We start from the raw sequence: 25,132 nt of genomic DNA on the forward strand, positions 1-25,132 counted from the left end.
CCTCATCTTTTTGCATACAGGTACCCAGTTTCCCCAACACCTTTGTTGAAAACACAGTCTTCTCCCTTGAGCGGTTTAGCCATCCCCATCAAAACAGTGTAACCGTATGTGTGAGAGTTTGCTTCTGGGCTCTCTGTTCTGTTCATTAGTCTGTATGTCTGCGTAAACCACACTGTTTTGATTACCAGAGCTTTGTAGAAAGTGCTGAAATGGGGACGTGTGACGCTTCCAACTTTATGCTTTGTAGATATTGTTTTGACGGTTTGGGCTGCTGTGGGGTGGATTTTTCTATTTCTGCAAAAATGTCATTGCAATTTTAATAAGAATTGCACCGAATCTGTAGATCTCTTTGGGTTGAGCTGCTGTCTTAACAATATGGAGTCTTCCCGTCCATGAGCGTGAGATGACTTTCCATGTATTTACGTCTTTTAATTTCTTCCAGCATGTTCTGTAGTTTTCAGTGTGCAAGTGTTTTGCCTTCTTTGTTAAGTTTGTTCCTAAGTATTTTATATCTTTAAGAGACAACACTTGTAACAGCATCCTTCGGAACAGGTTCTAATATTCTTCCTCCCTCCTTTCCTTTTTTCTGTCCTGTTCCTTTTCCTTCCTTCCATCCACTTTAGAGTTTCTCTATGTGCCAAGTACTGTTAGGTGCTGGGCACAAGTAAAGTCAATGGTGAAGGCATTGCTCTAAGTCATCATGGACCAGGGCTCTGGGAGGCTCTAACCCTGCCTGAGTCGTCTGCCCCCAAATCAGAGACATGGAAGGACTGGGCTCTGGGTCATAGAAAGTGGCAACTGAATGGGCACCAGTCTCTTTTGTGACAGTAAAATTTAGGCAACCCAGATCCCAGCTCTGATATAGGGTGGGGGTGGGGAGCTGCTTTCTGCCCAGAGTCAAGTTCAGTGGATGTACATAAATGATTTGATTCTTTCTGCACTGCTCTTCCTCAATGGGTCCAGCATGTTCCTTAGAGACCAGGCTGCACAGACATCCTGGGGTAGCATCGTGTTCTGCCCATCTCTGCAGCATCAGCCCCAGCCCATTGCTGGACCACAGCAGGAGCTGGACAGAGTCTGGGAAACACCACACGTCTGTGGTTGGCATGGACTAGATGACCATGTGATGACTTGTGAAACCAAAGGGCAGCAGGCAGCCAGCCTTTTAGAAGGAAACCCTGCAGGGGCCACAGCCAGGACCTGTGCCCTATACCCTTAAGGACATGGTCTGCATTTTCCCCAGCCCTAAGAACCGAAAAGATGCGTGCTGTTGGAAAAAAAAATTTTTTTTTTAACCACTGATGGCAGGACAAAGGGAATGAGATCACAAACAGAGCAATTAATTTTCACAAATTGACTTTCTGAAAGAATTAATTAACTTTTAAATTGCTCCTTGAAATGCTGAAGTCATGTTTCAAGGGGACAGTGTGTGGAAGAGAGAGAGAAGCTCGGAGCTGAGCAGATTTTGAAAAGTGATGTGTGGTCAATCCCACGTCTTTGGTGCATTAAGGCAGCTTTGAACCCAAGCACTGATGGCTGATTATCTCATTAGATGGAAGAGACCCAAAACAGAGCCCAGAAAGCTAATATTGTGCCTCTCTTTCTTATTGATTGAATCCGTCTCGGGCTCCTGGATCTGTCTGTAGAGGTCAAGATCATTTTGAAGAGGAACACATGATACAATGTTTGCTTTCTCTCTTGTTGCAAACCTCACAAGAAAGAATACTTTGTGGTCTGGTTAAATTCAGTGAATTTTTATTGAGTGCCTGCAAGGCATGGTGTTAGCTACTGTGGGAAATCCAATGATGAGCAAATGTTTACTTCCCCCAAGGAGTTCGGTCTGGAGGAGAAGACAGATAGATAGATAAGTAAGCCTCCCAACGTGTGGGCTGTCACAGAGTTTATAGAACAGTTGGGAAGCAAGCAATTAATTCAGGTGTGCATGTACTTTTCTTTTTTTTGGTTCAGGGGGAAAAGTCAGAATCCAGCAAGGGCGGCCCTTGTAGACAAGTGGGGTCTTCAGAGGCGGAGCGGGATGTGACATTCCCAGTGGGAGGAGCAGGCCTGGGGTGGGAGGAGGTGGAGCTGGAGGAGGGTGAGTGGGGGAGAAGGGGATTGGAAAGATGGACTGAAGTCATGTCCCACTGGGCTTTCGATGCTGTGCTGGAGGATTAGCCATGATTCAGAAAGCCAAGAGAAATCGTGTAGTGTTTTGGAGTAAGATTTAAGGAAGGTAACTTTGGTGATGGAGAGAAGAAAAGATTTTATATAGGAAACCCGCTGAAATGTTATTTTCATCTCAGTGAGAGATGTTGAAGGCTTGGGTCAGGAAGAATGGGGTGGTGGGGACAGTCTGGAAGGGACACCCCAGGGTCTCAGGGCTGCTGTCCATCACTGTGCCTCCTTGAGCAACTCGTGACTCCTCTGGAGGGCTCTGTGTTCTCATCTGTTAAATGGATGGATGGACTGTAGTGTTTTGTTTTTTTTTTTCCCACCCTAAGATCATGGCATCTGGTCCTATCACTTCATCACAAACAGATGGGGGAAAAGTGGAAACAGTGGCAGAATTTATTTTCTTGGGCTCCAAAATCACTGTGGATGGTGACTGCAGCCATGAAATTAAAAGATGCATGCTCCTTGGAAGGAAAGCTATGACAAACCTGGACAGCATATTAAAAAGCAGAGGCATCACTTTGCTGACAAAGGTCTACCTAGTCAAAGCTATGGTTTTTCCAGGAGTCATGTATGGATGTGAGAGTTGGGCCATAAAGAAAACTGAGCTCCAAAGAATTGATGGTTTTTAGTTGTGGTGCTGGAGAAGACTCTTGAGAGTTCTTTGGATAGCAAGATCAAACCAGTCCATCCTAAAGGAAATCAGGCTGATGCTGAAGCTCCAATACCTGGAGCTACCTGATGCAAAGAGCTGACTCACTGGAGAAGACCCTGATGCTGGGAAAGATTGAAGGCAGGAAGAGAAGGGGGCGATAGAGGATGAGATGTTTGGATGGCATTGCCGAGTCAATGCACCTGATTTTGAGCAAACTCCAGGAGATTAGGAAGGATAGAAGCCTGGCGTGCTGCAGTCCATGGGGTCTCCCAGAGTCGGACTTGACTAAATGGCTGAACCACAATAACAAATGTCAGAATAGTCAAGTTAATTCTTTTGTTGTTGTTTTTCCCTGAATAGGATTTAAATTTCACTGAATTCTTTTTCTGTACCAAATGAATTGATCATATGATTGTTTACTATTTACTGTTGTTAATGTGGTAAATTAATTGATTGGTTTTTGGATGTTAAACCCGTCTTGCATTTCTGGAATTACCCCAGCTTGGGTTATTCTGTGTAAAGAATGTGAAATCCACTAGCCTGACGTTTTAGACTCTGGTGGACTTGAGGAATACCTGGACATGTTTGCCTGTCGTGGATCCAGGATGGATGTTGGAATTTTCAGGGAGCCATCAGGAGGGCAAGGCTCAGAGAGGACTGGGGTTGAGAAAGAGACCCTGCAGCTTGGGCATTCTGGCATCTCATCCAGTGGGCCCCTGGCTGCTCATGTATGGGCTGATTCTGAGCTGCTATAAACCCTGATGAGGGAAATGGGGAGAATTCTAGCTCCATCTCCTAGGACTGTTGGGAAAATTGAATTAGCTGAACATGTGACGCTCTTGGGCTTCCCAGGTGGCTCAGGGAAGCTCTTAGCCCACCGGCTAGCCCAGAGAATGTACTCACTGTCGTTACCATCACCATCGCCCTCACCACCATCACCATCGGCTGCATTGTCACCACCATCACCATCATCACCATCTTCATCTGCCGTATCGTCACCATCAGTGTTATTCAAAGTCTCGATGTGAATAGAAGCCCTCCTCTCTGATTTATGAACCACAGTTCTTTCCTTCTGTTCCCAGGCAGCTTTTTTTTAGGTTGATCAGGGGACTGAGCAGAGGAGATGGCTTTGGCTTTTCAACATCTCTGATGCATTTTAGCTGTGTGGAGTATGGACTAGGGTGCTCATTTTTTATTTTGGAAAAAAAGATCCATGTGCTTCTTCACTCTGGGCTGCTGCTGGCTCTTTGAGAGAAAAAAACAAAAACGAAAACAAAATCCCTCCCCTTCCCCAAAAGAAAACAAACCTGTGTCCTCCTGAGAAAGGAGCTTCGACTTGGGTTCATGTCCACCTCCTTTTCCCATTTCACTTTTCACACAAATAACAAGTTGAGCTGCTCCGCTGGACTCTGTGGTCCAGGATTGAGAGATTCACGTGGAGGTCCATTTATACTCAGCGACACCCGTCTCAAGTCAGGCTATTAAACAAGCTAAATGGCTTTAGGAGGAGGAATCGATTAAGCGCCCACCCACCAGCCAGAGGGAGGTGATGGCCACTCTCTCCGAAGCTGTGAACGGAGGCACGATGACCCTGATCTCTTGTGGGGGTGTTCCCGCATCTTAACAGACCAGAGAGATAAAGAAGACAAACAGCAGCAAGGCCGCCGTCCCTGTGCCTGTGTCGCGTAAAGACATTTGAAAACCCAGAAGCCATCCATCACCAGTATCCTTCGTAAAGGAGAAGATGCCTCTGGTCTTTCTCGTCTCGGCTCCTACCCACCACTTCCCAAAAGAGGGGCAGATTTGAAAGGTCAAGTGATCAGAGTAGGGCATAGTCTTTTACACTGAAGACCTTTGGGTTTATTTAAGAAAAAATTCACTGTATTGTTCTCATTTTTCTATCACCCAGGAAGTGGGGACCCTCAGCCCTCGGACTTGTCAGATGCTTACTCTTGGGGGCCCTGCTCAGCAGTGAATGAGTCAAGCTCAAAAGGCCTCCTTTAAATTGTTTTCCACGTAGCTCCTTGTATAGGTTCGCTATTGCTGCTGTAAGAAATTACAACCTTAGGGGTCTAAAACATCACAGATGTACAACCCTACAGTTCTGGACGGTCAAAAGTCCTAGGATCAAGGTTGTGGCAGGCAAGCCTGTGTTCCTGCCGGCAGCTCCGGGGAGGGTCCTTTCCTCGCCTTCTCCCGTGTCTAGAGGCAGCAGCATTCCTTGCCTCGCGGCCCCTGCCTTGCTCCACTCGGACCTGTGCTTCCGTGGTCATGTCTCGGTGTGACGCTCTGGTCTCCCTCTCATGGAGCCTTGTGATTACCCTGGGCCCCCCGTCTCTAGACCTCTAAGCGCATCTCACTGGCCACAGGCCACTTTGCCTTACAGGGCTCTGGATTCAGATGTGAACGTCTCTGGGGCCATTATTCTGTCTACCACACTTTCCCCTCCTCCTGCTTCCTTGTTCAACACTGTACCAATATATGTGCAAGTCTTTTGATTTGCCTTTAACGTGGTATCGTTGAGGCTGTGGGCGGGGGCGGCCAGTGTTGCGGTCCAGGCTCCGCTGTGTCATTTGAGGCCACATGGCATAAACTCTCTGAGGCCCCCTTCCCCTTCATCTGTGAAATCGTGGGTCTTTAAGGCTCATTTCATAGTCAGGAAGATCCCCTGGAGGAGGAAATGGCAACCCTCTCCGGTATTCTTGCCTGGAAAATCCCATGGACAGAGGAGCCTGGTGGGCTGCAGTTCACGGGCTCACAAACAGTTGGACACGACTTAGTGACTCACACTGTCATAGTTAAATGTGGAATGGCTCTGTCCTTTGTTTTTAAGGTTGTTGATCAATTGAGTTTATTTCTTTAAATCTGCTGTGCATGCATGCTCGATTGCGTCCGACTCTTTGTGACCCTATGGACTGTAGCCCACCAGGCTCCTCTACTACTTTTATTTTATTTATTTTTTTAGTATATATTTATTTGCATGCACCAGGTCTTAGCTGCAGCATGTGGGATCTAGTTCCCTGACCAGGGATTGAACCCAGGACCCCTGCATTGGGAACGCAGAATTTTAGTTACAGGACCACCAGGGGAGTCTCAGAATTGTTTGTGTTCTTGTATGAGCTTTTCACAGCTGCCTTTCTGCCTACTTCAGAGATGGAGAGGTCACTACTTAAAGGCTATTGCGTGTGGGCCTTGCAAATTCACAGGGACCTGAATGTATTTACAGTGGATGTGTTCATTTTCTTTTATTTGTATTGTTTCTGATGTGTTTATTTTTTTTTCTGCATCAGTAATAGAATAGACGTGCTGGCAGGGATGCTGTTAAGAATGGTGATAAATGCATTTATGATTTCTAAAGGCTTCGGAAGTGGTTTTTCGGGGCTGGGAGAGGCTGGCATATGTTCTGAGCTTCCTTTCTCTAATGCAGTTATTTCTTGTTAAAAGATTCACCATAAAATGCTAAATAAACTTAATAACTTCCAATAACATTAATGTCAGTTGAGGCCATTTAAATTTTATGAATTTGGGTGAAAATATGGGAAAATACCTGGGAAGATAGAATTTTCTACGTATGTATGGTTACTGATGTTTTAGAATTTTTGTGTTCGTTGCGATAATCTGCTCATTTTGGCTTTTTAAAAAAGGATTCTGGTAGTAAGAGAAGTCTTCATAGCAGTAAAAACAAAATGCCCCCAAACACAATAAGAGGTTTTACAATTTACTGAGTGTTTACAGCTTCCCTGGTGGCTCAGATGGTGAAGAATCTGCCTGCAATGCAGGGGATACAGGTTTGATCCCTGGGTTGGGAAGATTCCCCTGGAAAAGGAAATGGTACCACACTGTAGTATTTTTGCTTAGAGAATCCCATGGACAGGGGAGCCTCATGAGCTACAGTCTATGAGGTTGCAAAGAGACACGACTGAGTGACTAAGCATGATTGTTTACAGGGGGCAACCCATGCATCAAATCAACAGAGCCGTCGGCAGCATTATTTTCTTTAAGACACAAAATACTCATGCCCTCCTATAAGGTAGAAATCAGTCTCCTTATTTTACAGCCGGGGAAGCTGAGGAGGGAGAGCTAGATCATTTGCTGGAGGCCACTCAGATCTACAGGGATAGAGGTGGTACCATGCCTCGTCTCTCTGCTTCCGGAGACCACACACACATTCAGCAGCTTGGTTATGGATAGAGGTGGTACCATGCCTCGTCTCTCTGCTTCCAGAGGCCACACTCACATTCAGCAGCTTGGTTATGGAGCTGCGACAGGAAGTGTGCTGTGCTGCTGGGCATTTTTGCAGAAAGGGGTTGAAAGAGCCAACGCATACTTGGAGTTGGCCCTCTGGAAGAGGGGGCATTGTTGGGAAGACCCCGTTCGTGGGGGAAGAATAAGGAGGGACACACAGGGACGGGCAGATTCTTTCTTTCAGAGACAAACAGGGACAGGGACCAGGAGTGTGTGGTTGGAAGGAAGGCCAGGTGGTCGGTCGGCAGGAGGGCCCCCCATGCTTGCATGAGATCAGGGAGAATTCCAGCGATGGACCCGGTCACAGTGCCTGTAAAGGGTAGTCTATCCAGCAGGGTGTTCAGGATGGATGGGTGAGAGTTTGATCCTGCTCGAGGAAATGCTTTGATGAGTTTTATTTACCTCAAGTCTGAAAAATCTTTTAAGGTAGAATCCATTGGGAAGGAATAACATCACTGTAATTTTTTAAATTGAGAGTGGGCTAATTGAATATTTGGGAGTCGTAAACATCCTTTTTTCACTGTGATATTTCCCTTTATCTCCATTCTTGAGCAAAAGCATGACCTGAATTTAATGGGATGACTTTTGCATGCTCAGCGAGGAGGAACAGAACTGCTTTATGTCAGATAAACGTTTGGGATTTCAGACATGTGTTGTGTATTGTCCCTTTGAAGGATTTCTTCTTAACATAAGACATATTTTTGCCTCTTTGTAATTTTTTTTTTGACTTAATAGCAACTTTGGCTATATGATACTTTTAAAATCAATTTGATTTTCAAGGAATTCTCAGTCCACATGTCATTGACTCATCGACAGGAAAAAGTCATCTAGTAGAAAAGTCCGTTAATGGAAATATATGGTAGTATATGAAGTGATAATTGAAATGTTGTTGACAATAGCTTCAGTTTTCTTCCTATTATAAATGTTATTCCGCTGTGAAAAGAAATGAGGTTTTCATCCATGGAATAATGTGCATGTACCTTGAAAACAGGAAGCCACAGGCTTCCCTGGTAGCTCAGCTGGTGAAGAATCCGCCTGTAATGCAGGAGACCCTGGTTTGATTCCTGGGTCAGGAAGATCCCTTGGAGAAGGGAAAGGCTATCCACTCCCGTATTCTTGGGCTTCCCTGGTGGCTCAGATGGTAAAGAATTTGCCTGCAATGTGGGAGACCTGGTTTCGATCCCTGGGTTGGGAAGATCTGGGAAGAGCATGGCAACCCACTCCAGTATTCCTGCCTGAATCCCTGTGGACAGAGGAGCCTGGCGGGCTATGGTCCATGGGGTCACAAGGAGCTGGACATGACTGAGCCACTAAGCACAGCACAGCACAGAAGAAGCCAGACACAAAAGGATAATATTCTATGATTCCTGCTCCGGTCAGCAGGAGCAATCAGATTTATAGAGACAGAAAGTAGGTTACAGGTTATCAGGGGCGGACAGGGGGAGGGGTGAAGAATTATTGCTTCATGGTTATAGGGCTTCTGTTTGGAGTGATGAAAAAGTTTTGGAAATTGATAGTGGTAATGCAGCTCAACATTATGAATGTAACGTCACTGAAGTGTACACTTAAAAATGATTAAAAAGGCAAATTTCACATCATTTTACCACAATAAACCACTTGTGGTTGTCTGGTGTTATAAGTGGTTAAGAATTTCTTCTACTTAAACTGAGGACCCTTGAAAGAAAAGGCTCCTTTTGTGGATATCAGAGAGGATGATCCAGGCAAAGGCAGAATATTTCAGTCTTAAAAACAGGAAAAACAAGCCAGCATAATCTCACCTTTACTAATAGCTTCTTTGCTGTTTTCTCTCTGAACAGCTTTTTATAACTATGATGCACGGGGAGCGGATGAACTTTCTTTACAAATAGGAGACGCTGTGCACATCCTGGAAACATACGAAGGTGCGTATTTATTTTGGTGTGTTTCCTTTTATGTTTTGTGTGGTTAGGACACTTTCAGTACCTAATGGGCCAATCATTACCTTGTTAGGAAAGCACTTAACTTCTGGTTTTCTTGCACAGTGTCAGGAGCGGGCAGTGGTGAGGTTTTCTGTTATTGAACTCATTAAAAAAAAAAAATTAAGATGAACTTAAAATTAAACTCCTAAATTTTTAACCTCTGAAGTTTTCTGTTGAAATAGTCATTTTCCTTATTTTAAAACACTGTTGTTTCCTTTCTTTGCAAATGAATGTATATACATCTTGACTGTTCATAACTGCTTGAAAAAAGTTTTTTTTTTTTTTTAAATACATTTAAGGTTAGTTTAGTGTTTGGCTTAGTGTTTTGAGGTGTTTGATGTGAATGGTAAGACTTTTTATGTTCTCACTTAGACTTGTTAACAATTTCCTGAGAGGAACCAAAATTATCATGTCTTAAATCCTTTTTAAAAAAATCTGTGACCCCATTTTCTGAGGGGTGAACAAAGATTGTTGCCGCTGTGTGCGATATGGTCCAGTGAAGCAGTTGTTGTAATTATCCCATAAATACCCTTGTTGGGGACAGTGGTTTCCCAGTGTCCATGGTTTTTCAGGCTGTTGGTTTTCGTATTAGTGTTTCGCAAATCATTAAAACGGGACCCCTTTCATTTCATGCTGCGGTTTATCGCTGCACAGAGAAGAAGCAGTGATGGGCTTGACATCTGGATGTTTTGTGAGGTTGTCTTGTGGCACTGGTGGCTCTATTTCCTGTTGGAAGGGTAACTCCCATGTAACAAAGGAATAAAGAGAACTGATTAAAATTGGTAATTCCAACAGCAAAATTGCTTTCAGATCGGGTTTAGCCAGACCCCTCCCGGGAGGAGGTGGGCTGGAGATGCGGGGCGAGAAAATTGCAGACATCCTGTAGTAATCACAGATTGAACTTCACACTCAGTCTTCGGAATCCTCTTTGCACATGAGTGATGCCTCGTTCAGCTTCTGCATCAGGCAAGCTGCAGCTTGCTCCCGTGTACCTGGAGAAACACAAACTCATTAAAACACCCATGTTTGTGTCCCTTACTTCCTCATCTGGCTTAGAATTCCATTCCATTTGCACCTTTTACCCTAAAAAATGTCCCACTGGGGGTGGAAATCAGCTTCCGTGGCGTAAGCTTAGAAGCGGATATGATGCAGAAATAGACATACTCCTTACTGTGTGAACGAGTAGCTGCCCGTGGGTATCCTCTGCTTATTTTCAGTTTTTACAGCTGACAGTTGGATCGCCTTATCTGCCCCCAGTTTATATGGCCAGTGGCTGGAAGGAAACGGAGAAATTAGCTAGAGGTTAAGGATCAAACCTCTCATCTCAGACACTTTTCTGATCTCAGGTGAAGAACGCGCTTATATCTTTTTTTTTTTCATTTCTGCCCCGGGTCAGCTGCATTTGAAATCCTGGTTAATAAACAGTGGACAGTGACGTCATTCCTGAACAGATAGCAATTTCCTGTGCAACCCCGGGTAGTGGGGGCTGTGACTTCTGTTTCTTTGCTTCATAGGAAGAATGCGCTCTTTAAACAGGAGACTCCTTCGGCAAGTCAGTGATCCTTTTTGTACGTTTAACTTAAACGAAAATGGTGGCAGGCATCGACATTTTGGCCAACATCATGATAAAGGAGTCTTCAGTGAGCATTTGGTTTCTGGGCTCATCCATCTTCCAAGTGTTGATTACAATATTCCAGTCTTTGTAAAGACCCTGTAATGGAAAACCAATTCCCCTTCTTTGACAACAGCCTTTTTGGTTTTAGTTAAAATCCAATCAGAGAAATGCGTGGGGGGAACGCATTGCTTTTGGGAAACTTGGTGACTTAATTGTCATTGGATTACAATGGAATAATTGTTTTCCTGCTCTTTGCTCTCATTCTGTTTAAATTTTGTGGATTGTGTTAGCCTGTGGCATTCTCTTCTTTTCTTCTCAGCCCCTTCCACATTTTCCCCCTAAGAAAATTTATTTGTTTGTCAAATTTCATTTCCCTTTTCTTTGTGATCCTGTTCAGGGTAGGATACTGCTAGGATTGCTCCAGAGAATATAATTTCTAGATGATCACTCCTTATATTCAGGTTCAGAGAACACATTTACCTGCAAGTTATGGATAATTTGTCCGTCTCAGGCTCATGGAGGCTTGGAGCACAGAGCAAAGAAAAGAACTTTCCAGGTCACCGTGGAGGTGGACGGAACTTTGGGGGGTCCTTTCTATAAGGACCCCTGCCTATGTCCCTGCCTATAAGCAGGGTCCAGGGTCAGTCAGACAGGAGAAGTGAACCCAGGTCCCTGGTGTTGATAAAGTGACTCTCCAGTGCCCAAGCAGGCGCAGGTCCTGCCACCTGCTTATTTCCAGAAGGATCTCCAAGGGGTGTATGCTGTGCTGAGGGACAGGGCAGCATTGCACCCAGATTAGGAAAGTGCTCTTGTGATGAAAACGCAGCGCTCGAACTTGATTCGGATTTTTCAAAGTGATCATCATCTGTTTTCTTCCACGACACACCTTCATCCCTTTTCTTTCCAGGTCCTGTGAAGACCGCCTCTGGGTGTCCTGGGGCGGAGGTAACAAGTGTTGCATGGTGGGGCGTTTAAACAACAGGAATGTGTTCTCTCACTGTTCTGGGGGCTAAGGGCTCCAGGTCAAGGTCGGCAGGGCTGAGAATGCAAGGCCGCCCCACGGGTCACTCCAGCCTTCTGCTCCTTTGCTGTCCTCATTGGCGTTCCTTGCCCGCAGGTGCGGCGCCCTGGTTTCTGTCTTCAGGATCACGCGGCAGTCTCCCGCTGCTTGGCTCTGTCTATTTCTCCTTTTTAATAAGGACAATGTGTAGCATTAGGTCCTTTTTTTTTTTTTTTAAAGGGCAATTCCTAAACTACTTAAAATGCTTCTGGTTTTGTTTATTTTTGGCTGTGCTGGGTCTTCATTGCTGCGTGGACTTGTCTCTAGTTGCAGCGACTGGCGGCTGCCCTTCGTTGCAGTGGCTTCTCTTGTGAATCCCAGACTCTAGAGCGCGTGGGCTCAGTAGTTGAGGTGCCTGGGCTTAGTTGCCCTGCGGCAGGCGGCATCTCCCGGGACCAGGAATTGAACCCACGTCGCCTGCACTGGCAGGCGGATTCCCAACCCCTGGTTATTGCTGTGTAGTTGCTAAGTCATGTCCAGCTCTTTGCAACTCCATGGACTGTAGCCTACCAGGCTCTTCTGTCATGGGGTTTCCCAGGTGAGAATGCTGGAGTGGGTTGCCATTTCCTCTTCCGGGGGATCTTCTCGACCCAGGGATCGAACCAGCATCTCCCGTGTCTCTTGCACTGAAAGATGGATTCTTTACCACTGCGCTGCCTGGGAAGCCCCTGTCTCACCTGAGCCCCAGCCTTTTCCTCAGGTGTGTCCTAGCCTTGCTGCTGGGGGCTTCTCAGATGCTGTGTGAGCAGATCTTTGCAGAGGCTGCTCTGCCCACCCGCCACCCCCCTTCTCCTCCTAACTATAACCTGGAGCCATCCTCAAAGACTCTGTCTGAGTGATCCTCCCTGGGCTTCTCTCTGACGCCGCCCCCCTCCTCCGCTCTGCCTGGTCCTGTCTTCACTGGTACCCGCCCTGCGCTTGAGTGTGCGCGCACTGGTCCTTCTGCTGGAAACGCTCTGCTATGTGCACGGATGTGGCTTCCGTCTTCCTGGGCTGGATGGGGCCCTCCCTGACTTTGAGGACCACGTCTGACCTCTTCTTGCCGTTGGGCGGGTGTCTCTTGGGGAGCTGGGTGTGTCTTGTTTGGAGCTGGTTGGTTGAGGCCTGGTTGGAAGAAGGGAGTCAGCTTGTTAATTCAACGAGCCATGCATCTCCCTGCTCCTGGCTTCATTGTGCCTGGCCTGTCCCCCCCAGAGCAGCAGCCAGGTCATCCTCTCATGTCCCCCTGCTGCCCTCCATGAAGCCTTTGAGGGGTTGTCTTCTGTCCTTGATCCCCAGTCTCTGCCCTTGCTCGTGGTTTGAACCTTGCTTGTCCTAGGGGAATCTGCTCTTGGAGGTTAGAAATAATTGGGTCTAATGTTTCTACATTTGCTCTCTCTGGTGAGACCTCTGGCACATAGTCTGGGGGCTCAGTTGCTGGAAGGAATAACGCATGCAAAAATTCTTGAGAAGGGAAACCCTAGGTTTTCCTTTTGCTTGGGAAAGGTGTTAAAAGAGAAACCACCATCTATTATCATAAACGAAAAGAAAAAGGCTCCTCATCTTTTTTTAGTCCCTCCTGGGAAACCCTTCTGCTGTGTTTGAAGTGAATTTTTGTGTCGCCTGCACTGGCTGGCACGCATATATTTCTGTGTATATAAATGTGGTTGTAGTGCTCATTTGGCTCAGATGGTAAAGAATCTGCCTGCACAGTGCATGGGAAGATCCCTTGGAGAAGAGCCTAGCAACCCACTCCAGTATTCTTACCTGGAGAATGGCATGGACAGAGGAGCCTGGAGGGCTACAGTTCATGGGGTCACAAAAAGTCGGACGCAACTGAGCAAGTAACACGCGCAAGCACTCCTTCTGTGTTTACATTGTTTCTCAGTGCTGTGTTCTGAGACACAGCCCTGTTGGTAAGGCTGCAGTCTCCGGCGCTCAGTGCTCTGTGTGACCCTCACGTTTCACTAGCCACCCTCCCAGTGATGGGCACCTGTCCTGCCTCCTGCGTCTGCCCCACGGAGCGCAGTAGGTGTGCGAGTGTCTTTGGATACGCGGCAGCTCCGGGGTGCGGGGATGGATACTTCGGGGAAGAAGGGTCCTGCCCACACTGGTCATGCTGTCTACACTCCCCTCCTCTGTGCCGGTGGCTGCCTGACTCCTGCAGCGTTAGAATTTTCCTCACTCTAGTGAATTGTGTTTTAAACTGTCGATTTAATATGTGTTTCAATCTGGTTATTAGTAAGTTTGAGCATCTCTTCATACATATGTAATTCTTTTGGGTTTCTTCTCCACAGTGTTTATAAACTTTGCTTATTTTTGTCTTGGGCTCTGTCTTTTTCTCGTCCCTTAGAAGTATTTCCTTAGATGTTCTGGGACATTTATCCCATGTCAATTTCAGGAAAGAAAGGGCATGGTAACACTGAAAATATGGGAGGGATAAAATCACAGGAAAATGGGCAGTCCTCTACATTAAATATGGCCTTCTGAACAGCTTACTGCATCGACCCTCTGTCTTCTCCCATTTCTGTCTGTGAACACTGACCCAGGTGGGCACCGATTGTGGGCTGGGCAGATGGAAACCACCCAGGAGACGGTGGAGGGCTATCAGGAGATAATCCTCCAAATGCGCCCTGAGACCTCGACATTGGGTCCACCGTGCTCCGTTATCACCGTGTAGTCGCCTTGTCAGGAATGAAGTGGGTTCACTGGTTGAATCTTGGTCTTAGCAAATCCTTCGCAAGGCTCCTGGCGATTTGCAGCTTCGTTTCTGAATGCTCAGAAAGCTTCTGTTCATAATCCCTGGAGGATTTTAACTCCATCCCTTCCTGCTTCCACTCCTCCTCTGGTTGTTAAGTCATTGCTTTATGAGAGGTGTCTGGTCATTGGTGGAATACAGGTCCATTTGCAGTTTCTGGGCATCTTCGTTCACGCATCCCTGATTTCCAGCATTTGACTGTTTGTTACTTTATTATTGGTGACTTTGTTGAGTCGCTAAGTTGTGCCTGACTCTTTGCAACCCTGTGGACTGTAGCACGCCAGGCTCCTCTGGCATGTGATGTCCTCCACCATCTCCTGGAGTTTGTTCAAACTCATGGGCATTGAGTTGGTGATGCCATCCCACCATTTCATCCTCTCTCGTCCCCTTCTCCTCCTGCCTTCAGTTTTTCCCAGCGTCAGGGTCTTTTCAGAGTCAGTTCCTCACATCAGGTGGCCAAAGTATTGGAGTTTCAGCTTCAGCATCAGTCCTCTCAATGAATATTCAGGACTGATTTCCTTTAGGATGGACTGGTTTGATCTCCTTGCAGTCCAAGGGACTCTCAAGAGTCTTCTCCAGCACCACAGTTCAGAAACATCGATTCTTCAGTGCTCGGCCTTCTTTAAAACCCTAGTATTTAGTTAGTCTCTGGGAGCTGACCCAGCTGGTGCTTTCCCAGTCTTTTTGTCATTCTGTTGGGGGCTGATGTCCTTCTGCTCCTGGGGAGCACAGTGGAACTTGTCTAGGCTTTTGATTGCCTCTCCTGGAGCGAGGTGGCCTGAAGCACCCTCAAAGTGTTTCTGGAGACATTCAGTGTGTGGCAGAGTCATTGGGAGGTGAGTGACCAGCCGTGAGTGACCCCTGAGCATTGGCAGGAACGATTTCTGCCCTCAGCCTGATCGGAGGGGCTGAGGGTGTGGTCAGATCCTGCCCAGCATTGAATGTCTCTTCCACTGGGCATTTCCCTCTGTCTTCTGCTGTTTGCTTGCCCTCCCACGCGGAGAGAATGGGAACTTGAATCTAGGCCAGCCCCCGAGGGGGTAGGTGGGCCCGTGTTCCTGGGCCTGGTGCTTCCTGTTGGGGGCTGAGTCTTCACCACAGAAGCACTTTGTGCGATGTGACTGCTGCACGGCAACCCCCAGACCCCCCTCCATCTCGAAGGGGGAGGAAGTCGGCTCTCAATAGGATTTCTGTTGTGCTGCCGCTGCTGATGATCTGAGGGTGTTGGTATGTGTGCTTGGCAGTGACCCCGCTCCATCCGGCCGAGGGACAGACAGGAAAACGCGCACCCCGGATCCTGCCCAGGGCTCCGTGGTCAAAGGGCGGCTTCTTCTCCTGGAGCTGGTTGCCACCCTCAGGACCATGTGCGGCCGATGGAGACGAAGGAGCTGGAGATCTTTGTGTGAAGCCCCCTGCCAAGGCTTCACGCCTGGTTTTGAGATGATCTCTACAAACCCCCAAAGCATCTCTGCAAACCTTAGGATGACTGAATTCTATGACAGGCTGACTCCCGTGGTTCTGCAGATAGTGAGTTCTAGGCAGTGGGTAGGTGCTGTTTAGGACCCTGTAATGTCCCTTGTACTAACTATCTCACCTTTGTGTTTGTTTAGGGTGGTACAGAGGTTACACCTTAAGAAAAAAGTCTAAGAAGGTAAGTCCCTGTTATTAACCACAGTGCATATCCCTTCATAAATCACCCTAGGAGAAGAAATCAGTTCTATCTCATGGAGCCTAAGAGTTGTCCTTATATATCTCTTTCTCTGAATTAAGAGAATTTATGAAATGTAGGCTACCCTGAATTGTTTTCTTTAAAAAATTTTTTAAAAAACCTTTATTTTTTAATTGACGTATAGTTGATTTACAATGTTGTGTTCATTTCAGGTATACAACAGTGTGATTCAGTTATACACACATGTATGTATTTCTATTCTTTTATAGATTCTTTTCCATTACAGGTTATTACAGAATATAGAGTTCCATACTGTGCTTGGTTGGAACAAGTATTGCTGTTGGCTGTCTGTTTCATAAAGTGGTGAATATATGTTAATCTCAAACTCCTAAGTCATCCCTCCCTCCCCCGTATGGTTTTCTGAACAGCATATATATGTAGAAATTGTCATTTCGTGTCTATGAGTGAATGGCTGGGCTGTGTGGGATGATGTTAACCTGTTGTCCTGAGAGCTGGGACCTTCTTTTCCTGGTAGAATTCTGCATCCTGTTGAAGAACAGGTTGTGTAAGAGAATGATCTGGGTAGACTGACTACCGCTTACAATTTTCAGTTTTGCATTATCCTTAATGATAAATTAGCAGATCTACAGCGCTCATGCCGGCTTCTTCCCTTCTTGCTTGTAATTATTTTTATACTACTGACGTCTGCTGGCCGAAGAAAGAGGTTCTGCCTCCTGGACAGTTTGCATGCGTGGTTGTTTGAATTTCTGGGGTGAAGACGTGCAATTACACCGTGATCATTGCCATGGACACACCCGTGCGTGGTTCTGTTGTGGCTTTTCCATTCTTAGTTTCACAGAACCTAATGATGGCTGTTCCCTTCACTCTAAGCTGTGGTTAGGCTGTCCACGTTACCTTATAAAATCTAATTATGCTTGACACATGGTTCCTTTTGCTTTTGTTTCTTAACTTGGCATCTCATTATCTCCTTATTGGGCTGGGCTCCTTCTGTGGTCCTGAGCCTGTGACTAAGGCTGTTGAAGGCCAGCTGTCCAAGTGCAGGGCCTTCTTGCTCTATTTTTCCCCCAGACTCTCTGCAATCAGCCCTTGCTGGACAGGTGAAAGGTGTCCATCCTGTGGTAGCAGTCACTTCAGAGGTGTCCGGGCTGAGCTCTAGGGCAGTCTGTCCTGATGTGAGAGATGCTAATTGGGTAACCTGCTGAGCCAGCTCTGCAGATTGGAGCCAGGACCTCCATCCTGATGCTGCTGAGCTCAGACTGGACTGTGAGTCTCTCATATCCAATGACCTGGCGTCTTGAAGTCTGAATGAGGGCTATGCCAACCTGGTGGCTGGAGGAATAGCTCTCTCCAGAGAAAGTTCTGTTTTCACTCTGATTGTCTCTTCCATAATTTGGGATTAGCAGATGCGAACTAATCCCTTAGGGTGGATAAGCTACAAGGCCCTACTATATAGCATGGGGAACTGTATTCAATATCCTGTGATAAATCATAATGGAAAAGAAGATGAAGAACAATATATAACTGAGTCACTTTGCTGTGTAGCAGAAATAAGCACAGCATTGTAAATCAACTATACTTTAATTAAGAAAAAATAAGAAGAATGTTTTCCTACAGATGAAAACCTCAGTTTCATCTGAGAAAGCCACAATTGAGAACTTTATTAACGACCTTAGGCTCATGGACTCCCCGTCCACCCATGACAAAGTTGCAACTTCACAGGTCAGGTATGTCCCAGGGAAGTGGTTCACTTTTGATGCTTGCTTGGTATTTGGTGTCAGGTACCTCTTCCCTGGTGGCTCAGATGGTAAAAGCGTTTGCCTACTATGCGGGAGACCCCATTTCAATCCCTGGGTCGGGAAGATCCCCTGGAGAAGGAAATGGCAACCCACTCCAGTATTCTTGCCTGGAAAATTTCATGGACGGAGGAGCCTGATAGGCTACAATCGATGGGGTTGCAAAGAGTCGGTCACGACTGAGCGACTTCACTTTCACTTTCACCACGTTCCCCAACTAGGGGTGTCTCCTGGTTCCCCAGTGCCTCCGTGAGCCCTCGTCCTTCCTGCCCTGCACTGGAGAGACCTGACTTTGTAGCTCACAAAGCTGGGTAGGGGTGTGTTTATCATTCCATCTAAAACCTTCATTAACAGTTGAAACTGACACCTTAGAGACGCTGTGATTTTGCGTTGGCCCATCCAGTTCCCACAGTGGCAGAGAAGGGACTTGACTGGCTCCCAGGCACCTGACCCTGTGTTCTGGAAGTATCCTCTTACCGGTATTCACAAATGAGCTCTAGATCTGGCCAGTCCTGATCACCGTAGCTGAAGAAGCTGCTCATTTCAAGCCTCCAGGTGTGTCCAGCCTCATTTTTCCGTTGTCCCTTCTGTGACCCCATGGTTGTCGAAAGCAGCTTCACTGAAACTGAGAGGTGTCTCTACCTGTGGACGTGGGCATGGCCGAGACTCATTGCTTTATGTATCCCACCTACCAACCAGTGCTCACCTGCTGACCTTAAATGTGCACCCGGGATCCGTCCTGGTGGCTGGAGGTGTCCCCGTAGCAGGTCCGCCTGGTCCTCTGTGTTGCCCAGCCTCCGTCTTTCTGTCTGACTCCTTCCCTCTCTGTGATAATTCTTTTTTACACGAAGTGCGGCCACTTTCTTGGTAGACAGGAGGAGCAGGGACCAGTGGTGCCCGCTTCCATTCCAAGCAGGATGAGTTGCGTGGTTTCTGGATCTCCTGTGTTGATTCTTTGGGGTCAGAAGCCTGGGAAACCCAGTCAGAAGCTCCTGTGTTCACAGCAGGTGACTGTTCCTGCTGATTGACTTTCTGCTGCATGTGTGGCATCTCAGGAAGCTGCACCTTGTCTGCCTTGTGCTGCCCGAGACCCCCACGCCACCCGAGACCCCCACGCTGCCCGAGACCCCCGCGCCCAGTGCCCCGCTCTTGCCCTCCAGGTGCTCACCTCTACTTCCTTCCAGGAGGGGACTTGTGCTTGCTCAGGAAGCAGGCCCAGAACTCTTGGGGAAGCTCCTGGCCCTTCACGTACAGTGACTAGGACTGACAGTCCTCCTGAGGAGCCGTCCCCTCAGAATTGTCTGTCGGGCCTTGTGTGCTGTTCACTCGGGGGTTGCTGAGCACCATCTGCAGATAAACTGATGTCCCCCCGCTGGAGCCGGACAGGGTGGGTGAAATGTACCTTATTGCTGTATTTTATTGGCTGGCTCCTCTGTTAGGAGATGGATGAGAGAGTCTCCATGGGTCAGGTAAGTAGTCAGCGCGTATGTGATGATCGACTGTGTAAACTCACTTTCTGATGACAATTTTAGTATTTCGAAAGGAAGAGCTGTCAGAGGCCATCATCAGAAATTGTTTTTAGGCATCGGTTGACTTTTGATCTGCCTGTGTCCACAGTCAACATGAGGTGTGACCTACGGAGAAGACACTGGAAGGTCCCGTGGGACTTTGCGAGCAGAGTGTGCATCTGTTTTCTTCTAAGACTTCTGCAGCCTCTTTGAAACACACGTGAATTCAGTTGCCGTCTTTCACACTTTGTTTTCTGTGCCATGCTGTGACTTAGCATAAAGGCTTATGGATTTCATAGTGATCCAGTCATCCTCACCTCCACCTTTTTTGGGGGTACAGCTGTTTGAGTGACAGTTAGTATTCATATCAATGCTACAACCTCTTGTCTCTTTTCCTCCCAAAGGGTATATTTCCTGCTTCGTACATCCATCTTAAAGAAGCCATAGTTGAAGGAAAAGGGTGAGTCTGGTCTTGATGTTTAAATGAAGTTGTGTAGTGATTGCATTTGACCTTGCTGCTTTCTGCAGGGCGACGTTGGGGTTGAACAGTGGGTGCCTTTGATCCAGGGTGACAGGAGTTTAGCAGGGGAGGACTTCTGATCTGGAGCTGTCTACAACATGACTTTGAGCCTTTAGGGAGTCTTCAGTCAGCACTGGAACCACAGCCAACTGCCTAGAATGCCATGTGGATTTGGAAAGCTTCCTGCTTCTTCCTTTGTGAGCTAGCCCATCTAGCAAAGGCTGCACAGCCCCCCAGCCCTGAATCCATTTTTCTGGAAGACTTTGCAGGCTGTGATACAAATTCAGTGGGGAGTGAAGCAACAGTTGTTCGGTTGGGGCGTGTGTGAATTTACGTCTTGCCTGATTGTGATGTATGTTTCTTAGAGGTCATAAAACTGATGTATAAGATCATTAAGAGGACATTTGTAGAACAGGAACCCGTTAGGCAGGAATGGCAAATGAATAGCCAGGTGTGAACTTGGAGAAGGAACAGTAAAATGTTTTCCTTTTTGTCTCTGCTACATCTTTGCACTCCATTAAATATGTAAATGATAAAATTACTAATCATATGATTACTGCATAATGGCATCTCTGCGGCTGATTGAGAAATTGCTTTCCCAAGCAGTGTACTTTGAACATATGAGAAGGACTGGGTCGGGCTCTGAGGTTCCATGGTGCATCATTAAAACGAGGGAAATAATTTAGAAGCATCAATGTGATGACCTGTAAGAGGGTCCTTTTTTCTACTGAGAAATTGTTTTGTAGGTGAAATTTCAGAGGGAAGTAAAACGAGGAAAGTTTTGAAACTTTTCACCCTACTGTGAACAATGTTGAATAAAATATTTTCTTCATGTATTTTACATCAGTTTGCATCAGGATCAGCATGGATGCTGGGCTGTATAGGGATAATTTTTGTAAATGCACGTTGAGGTATACAGATCAGTGTATGTAAAATGTAATTAGGAAGAGTGATAGAAAAGGGTGCAAGAGACTGTTGATTCTCGATAGATAGAGTCACACCCTGCCAGACAGGTGGACAGGCAGACATTGGGTTAAGACTGAGAACCAGTTGGCACTTAGTCCAAGAGACGGATCAGACCAATTAAGGAAGGAAGGTAAGAAGGCTCTAGAGCGGAGGTCAGGACGCAGTGGGTAAGGGAGGTCCTCTCCATGTGGGAAACTGAGGTCTCATTGAGCTCCAGGTCCCTGCTGGCCAGCAGGAAGAGCCCAGTGGGCTTCGCACGGAACTCAAGCTCTGTGAGATGAAGGCAGCCCAGCCACTGCTGAATGTCCTCGCACTGTGAGTGGAGCAGCTTTGTAAGGATGACATCACAGAGCGAAGTGAATCACACTTTCATCAGCATCCTTACTGGGAAACAGTCATGTCCTGTGAGAGACGCTGAGGATGTCCCATCAAAGGCTTATTCTTAAAAGCACTCCTGTGAGGGGTGGTCTCCCACGTACCCCTTCCTGGTCCCTGCTGCTCCCGCTGGTGCACATGGTCAGACCTCTCCAGAGGGAGTGGCCCTCTCTCAGGAACTCCTGTGTTTCTTCCTTGGAGAACCCCCTGCCCCTCAACCCCAATCACTGAGTCCTTGCAGCCCTGAATCTCCATTTCGAGCTACAGTCAGGATCCTGCCCGGGCCGTGGGGACCTATCTCAGTGCCCCCTGGACACTGCATGTTGTGTGGGAGCCTTGTCTATTCAGGGCCTCTGGGCCCAGGTGGTCTTACTTCACAAGCCACCAAATTCGGTCTCTGACTCAGTCCCAAATATTAGGAGTTCTGCTTAGTGCAATGTCTGACCCAGAGCAAGTAACCGGAAAACAGCAGTTTGCTGAATAAAAAGCAATGGACAAATAGATCAGGAGTCAAGAATAAGGCAAGGGTTAACTCTCTGGGGTGGAGAGACAAGGGAAAGAGGATAATCAAAATTGGTGATCAGGGCGCCTGTGGACACTGGAAAGCTGTAACCTCGCCCGTATTTCGCCAAGGATAAGTGCTTCGTGTATTATCACAGAGTGAGTTTTAGGCAGGATGAAAATGTAAAAAAAAATCATCTTATCCCAAGCCTGTGTTTTAATGCCACACAGATTGGTGGTAATTTATGACATCTATAAAATAGATGGGTACACATATTATGAATACACTTTCCACTTCTCAGACCTTGACGTCCTGATGGGATATTATTTGCCTCTTTCATCTTACCTTGACGTGTGAGGTAGACGTTCTCGGGCTCTGTATAGAAATTACTTGTCGTTCTTAGAGACGTATGGAGACCTACGTGGGCTCAGTCTTATTTGCATGTTTTCTCTCCGTGCTATGACCTGCGTGTAAAGTTGACAAGGTGCCCTTCTGTTTAATGAAGCTGTTGCCGTCTCTGCCCTTTCCTCTCCTCCCAGGCAACATGAAACGGTCATCCCAGGCGACCTCCCGCTCATACAGGAGGTCACCACGACCCTGCGAGAATGGTCTACCATCTGGAGGCAGCTCTATGTGGTGAGAAGATGGGGCTTTTGTGGGTGTTTCTTTTAATGGGAGGATAATTGCGTTATAATATTTTGTTGGCCTCTGCCATACATCAGCATGAATCACCACAGGTGTAACATATGTGCGCTCCTTCCTGAAGCGCCCCCTCCCACCTCTCACCCCATCCTTCCCCTGTGGGTTGTCACAGCACTGAGTTGAGCTTGTGTCCCACAACACATTCCCACTGGTTGTCTATTTTACGTGTGGTAATGTGTATGTTTCCGTACTGTTCTCTTAATTCGTCCCCCCCTCCCCTTCCCCTTCCTTCTCCTCTCCTGTGTCCACATTTCTGTTTTCTATATCTGTGTCTCCCTTGCTGCCCTGCAGATAGATTCATCAGTTCCGTCTTTCTAGAGTCCATGCGTGCTAAGTCGCTTCAGGGTCTGGGTCTATGTAACCCCGTGGACTGTAGTCCGCCAGGCTCCTCTGTCCGTGGGATTCTCCAGGCAAGAATACTGCAGTGGGTTGCCATGCCCTCCTTCTGGGGATCTTCCCAACCCAGGGATCAATCCCGCATCTCTTTAGTCTCCAGAATCAGCAGGCGGGTTCTTTAACCACTAGCCCCACCTGGGAAGCCCCTAGATTCCATATGCAGGCATTAACATACGATATTTGTCTTTCTGACTTACTTCACTCTGCATAATAGACTCTAGGTTTGAAGATGGGATTTTGAATCAGAGCTTAGTAATAGAGAATAGGTCTTTTTGAACTCTGATGAGCCAAAGGATTATTTTTGCTTTTTCTGGTACCCTCAGAAGCAGAACTTATGGGAGCGAGTCACGCTCGGGAGCCTTGCCCTATAGTCTGGCCGCCCTCGGGGCCGCAGCCCTTCCACCAGCTTTGTGCCAGGTGCGGCCATGCTGATGGCAGTGAAGTGGCCGTCGAGGAAGGGACCGTGGGTTTCACCTTTCCCTGTACTGAAAAGGGAACTGGGCTGCTTTTAGGCTGTGGAACACTGACCGAGGCCCCCGGAGCTGGAGTTCCCTGAGTTTATATGTCGATCGTGAACATGAGAATCTGCTTTTAAACTGTTGCAGCTGCATCTTCATGGATGCGGTAGAGGGTGAGGGCTCTCTACCACTGTTTGCCTGGAGATGGTGCCTCTTACCATTTGAGGAAAGTGACATAGTCTTCCAGGTCTCAGCGAGTCTGTTTAGAGGCAGGGAGATGGTTTCCATTCTGGCTTCGTGTGAGATACCCAGTTCTCCGGATTGTGGAAGAAGCCTTATTAATGTGGCAGGTTGGGGCCCTGACACCTTCCATTGTGTATCCCCGGGGGCATTTTCTTTGCACATAAATTCATATTTGCAGAAGATTACCTTTTGTTAGGTCTGTATTCCTCTTAAGGGTGTTGATTTCTCATCTGCTAATATTGTCAGCGCAAAGCTTGGACGCTGGAGGGAAGGCCGTGCATCAGTTTCTGGGGAACATAGAAGACTTCTCAGTCCCACAGCTGCTCTCTGGGCAGCCTCATTGCTTTTGATTATACAGTGGTTTCCTATAAATACACAGTAATAAGCAGTTGCAGTAATTGTTCATCAAATGTTCTCAAAAACCTAGAGGCGTAAAGTTAACCATGAATATTTTGTATAAATCTGAGCAATTTTGGAGTTGATATTTCATGTTAGCAATTTTTAGACAAAAATATGGCAAAACAAACAGGAGCTGATGCTGACTAATATGTTAGTGGACACAGTTTTAGCCATACAGCTCCATAACAGACACTCCTAACCATCACCTGGTTTCCTTTTTTAAAAAAAAATCTACCTTTGCCTGTTAGGGATTTACACTGTTAGGTTTGTGCAAAGCCAAAGAGATATGCTTATTATATATATGCACATGTATTGTTGTTGCTTATAATATTTTTATATGTTCTGTTTCCCTCTGCTCTGTGGCAATAGACAAGATTAAGAAAATATTAAGGATTTTAGTTATTTGGTAATGCTTTATGAAAATAGACAAGGAGAATTAATGAGGGAAACAAACATAATTTTATAATAAACCATTAATTTTGATTATTAGTTTTCATTTAAGAAGTCAAGATTATTGAATTTCCTTGGTGGTTCAGTGGTTAGGATTTGGTGCTTTCACTGCTAGGCCCCAAGTTCAATCCCTGGTCAGGGAACTAAGATATTACAAGGCATGGCCAATAAATAAATACATAAACAGGAATTTAGGGTTAGGATGATACTAACAAGGAGAACTTACAGGATAGAAAATAATCTGTTAGGGCGTGATAGGCTGAGTGAGTGGAGGGGATCCTAGAAATTCCTAAGAAGAAGGTCAAATGCTATAAAGAGCGGAGGTGTGAAGTTCAGCTATGCAGAGAAGACATTATTTTAAAAGGTAGCAATGACCACAGTTACATTTTTTTTTTTGGCACCCTGACATTTAGAATTTTATCTAAATTTCAGATTTAGATAAACCTAAATCTATTTATAGATTTAGTTTTATAAATCTAAAACTATTTATAAATCTAAATAGTTGGATTTCACCTAGATTTCTATTCTTGGAAAGAACCACTGGGTTTGTTTTCCTTTGGTTAATCCTTCATTTTCTTGATGAGTTGTTCTCATGCTGTTGCAGAACTTGCTTTTCTTGGTACCATCAAATCCCTCGAAATATGTAGAAAGTGAGAAGTAGGTGTGAAGTTTGAATCTCATGTGTATT

The 25,132-nt window shown here is 46.4% G+C and overlaps 1 protein-coding gene across 4 annotated transcripts in view; it reads left to right on the forward strand.

The window, feature by feature from the left end:
* DOCK1 (dedicator of cytokinesis 1) overlaps positions 1 to 25,132 on the forward strand; it is a 556,998-nt gene that overhangs the window by 47,154 nt on the left and 484,712 nt on the right. For 2 of the 4 annotated variants that reach the window (XM_070781087.1, XM_070781089.1), the window contains exons 2-6: positions 8,890 to 8,973; positions 16,053 to 16,093; positions 16,324 to 16,356; positions 19,838 to 19,893; positions 22,336 to 22,432. In XM_070781087.1, the coding sequence (XP_070637188.1) occupies positions 8,890 to 8,973; positions 16,053 to 16,093; positions 16,324 to 16,356; positions 19,838 to 19,893; positions 22,336 to 22,432 (311 nt within the window). The remainder of the gene's footprint in view (positions 1 to 8,889; positions 8,974 to 16,052; positions 16,094 to 16,323; positions 16,357 to 19,837; positions 19,894 to 22,335; positions 22,433 to 25,132) is intronic. The other 2 variants (XM_070781088.1, XM_070781090.1) reach the window with 1 other exon arrangement.

Source organism: Bos indicus, chromosome 26, assembly GCF_029378745.1.
Source record: "Bos indicus isolate NIAB-ARS_2022 breed Sahiwal x Tharparkar chromosome 26, NIAB-ARS_B.indTharparkar_mat_pri_1.0, whole genome shotgun sequence".
Lineage (NCBI taxonomy): Eukaryota > Metazoa > Chordata > Mammalia > Artiodactyla > Bovidae > Bos > Bos indicus.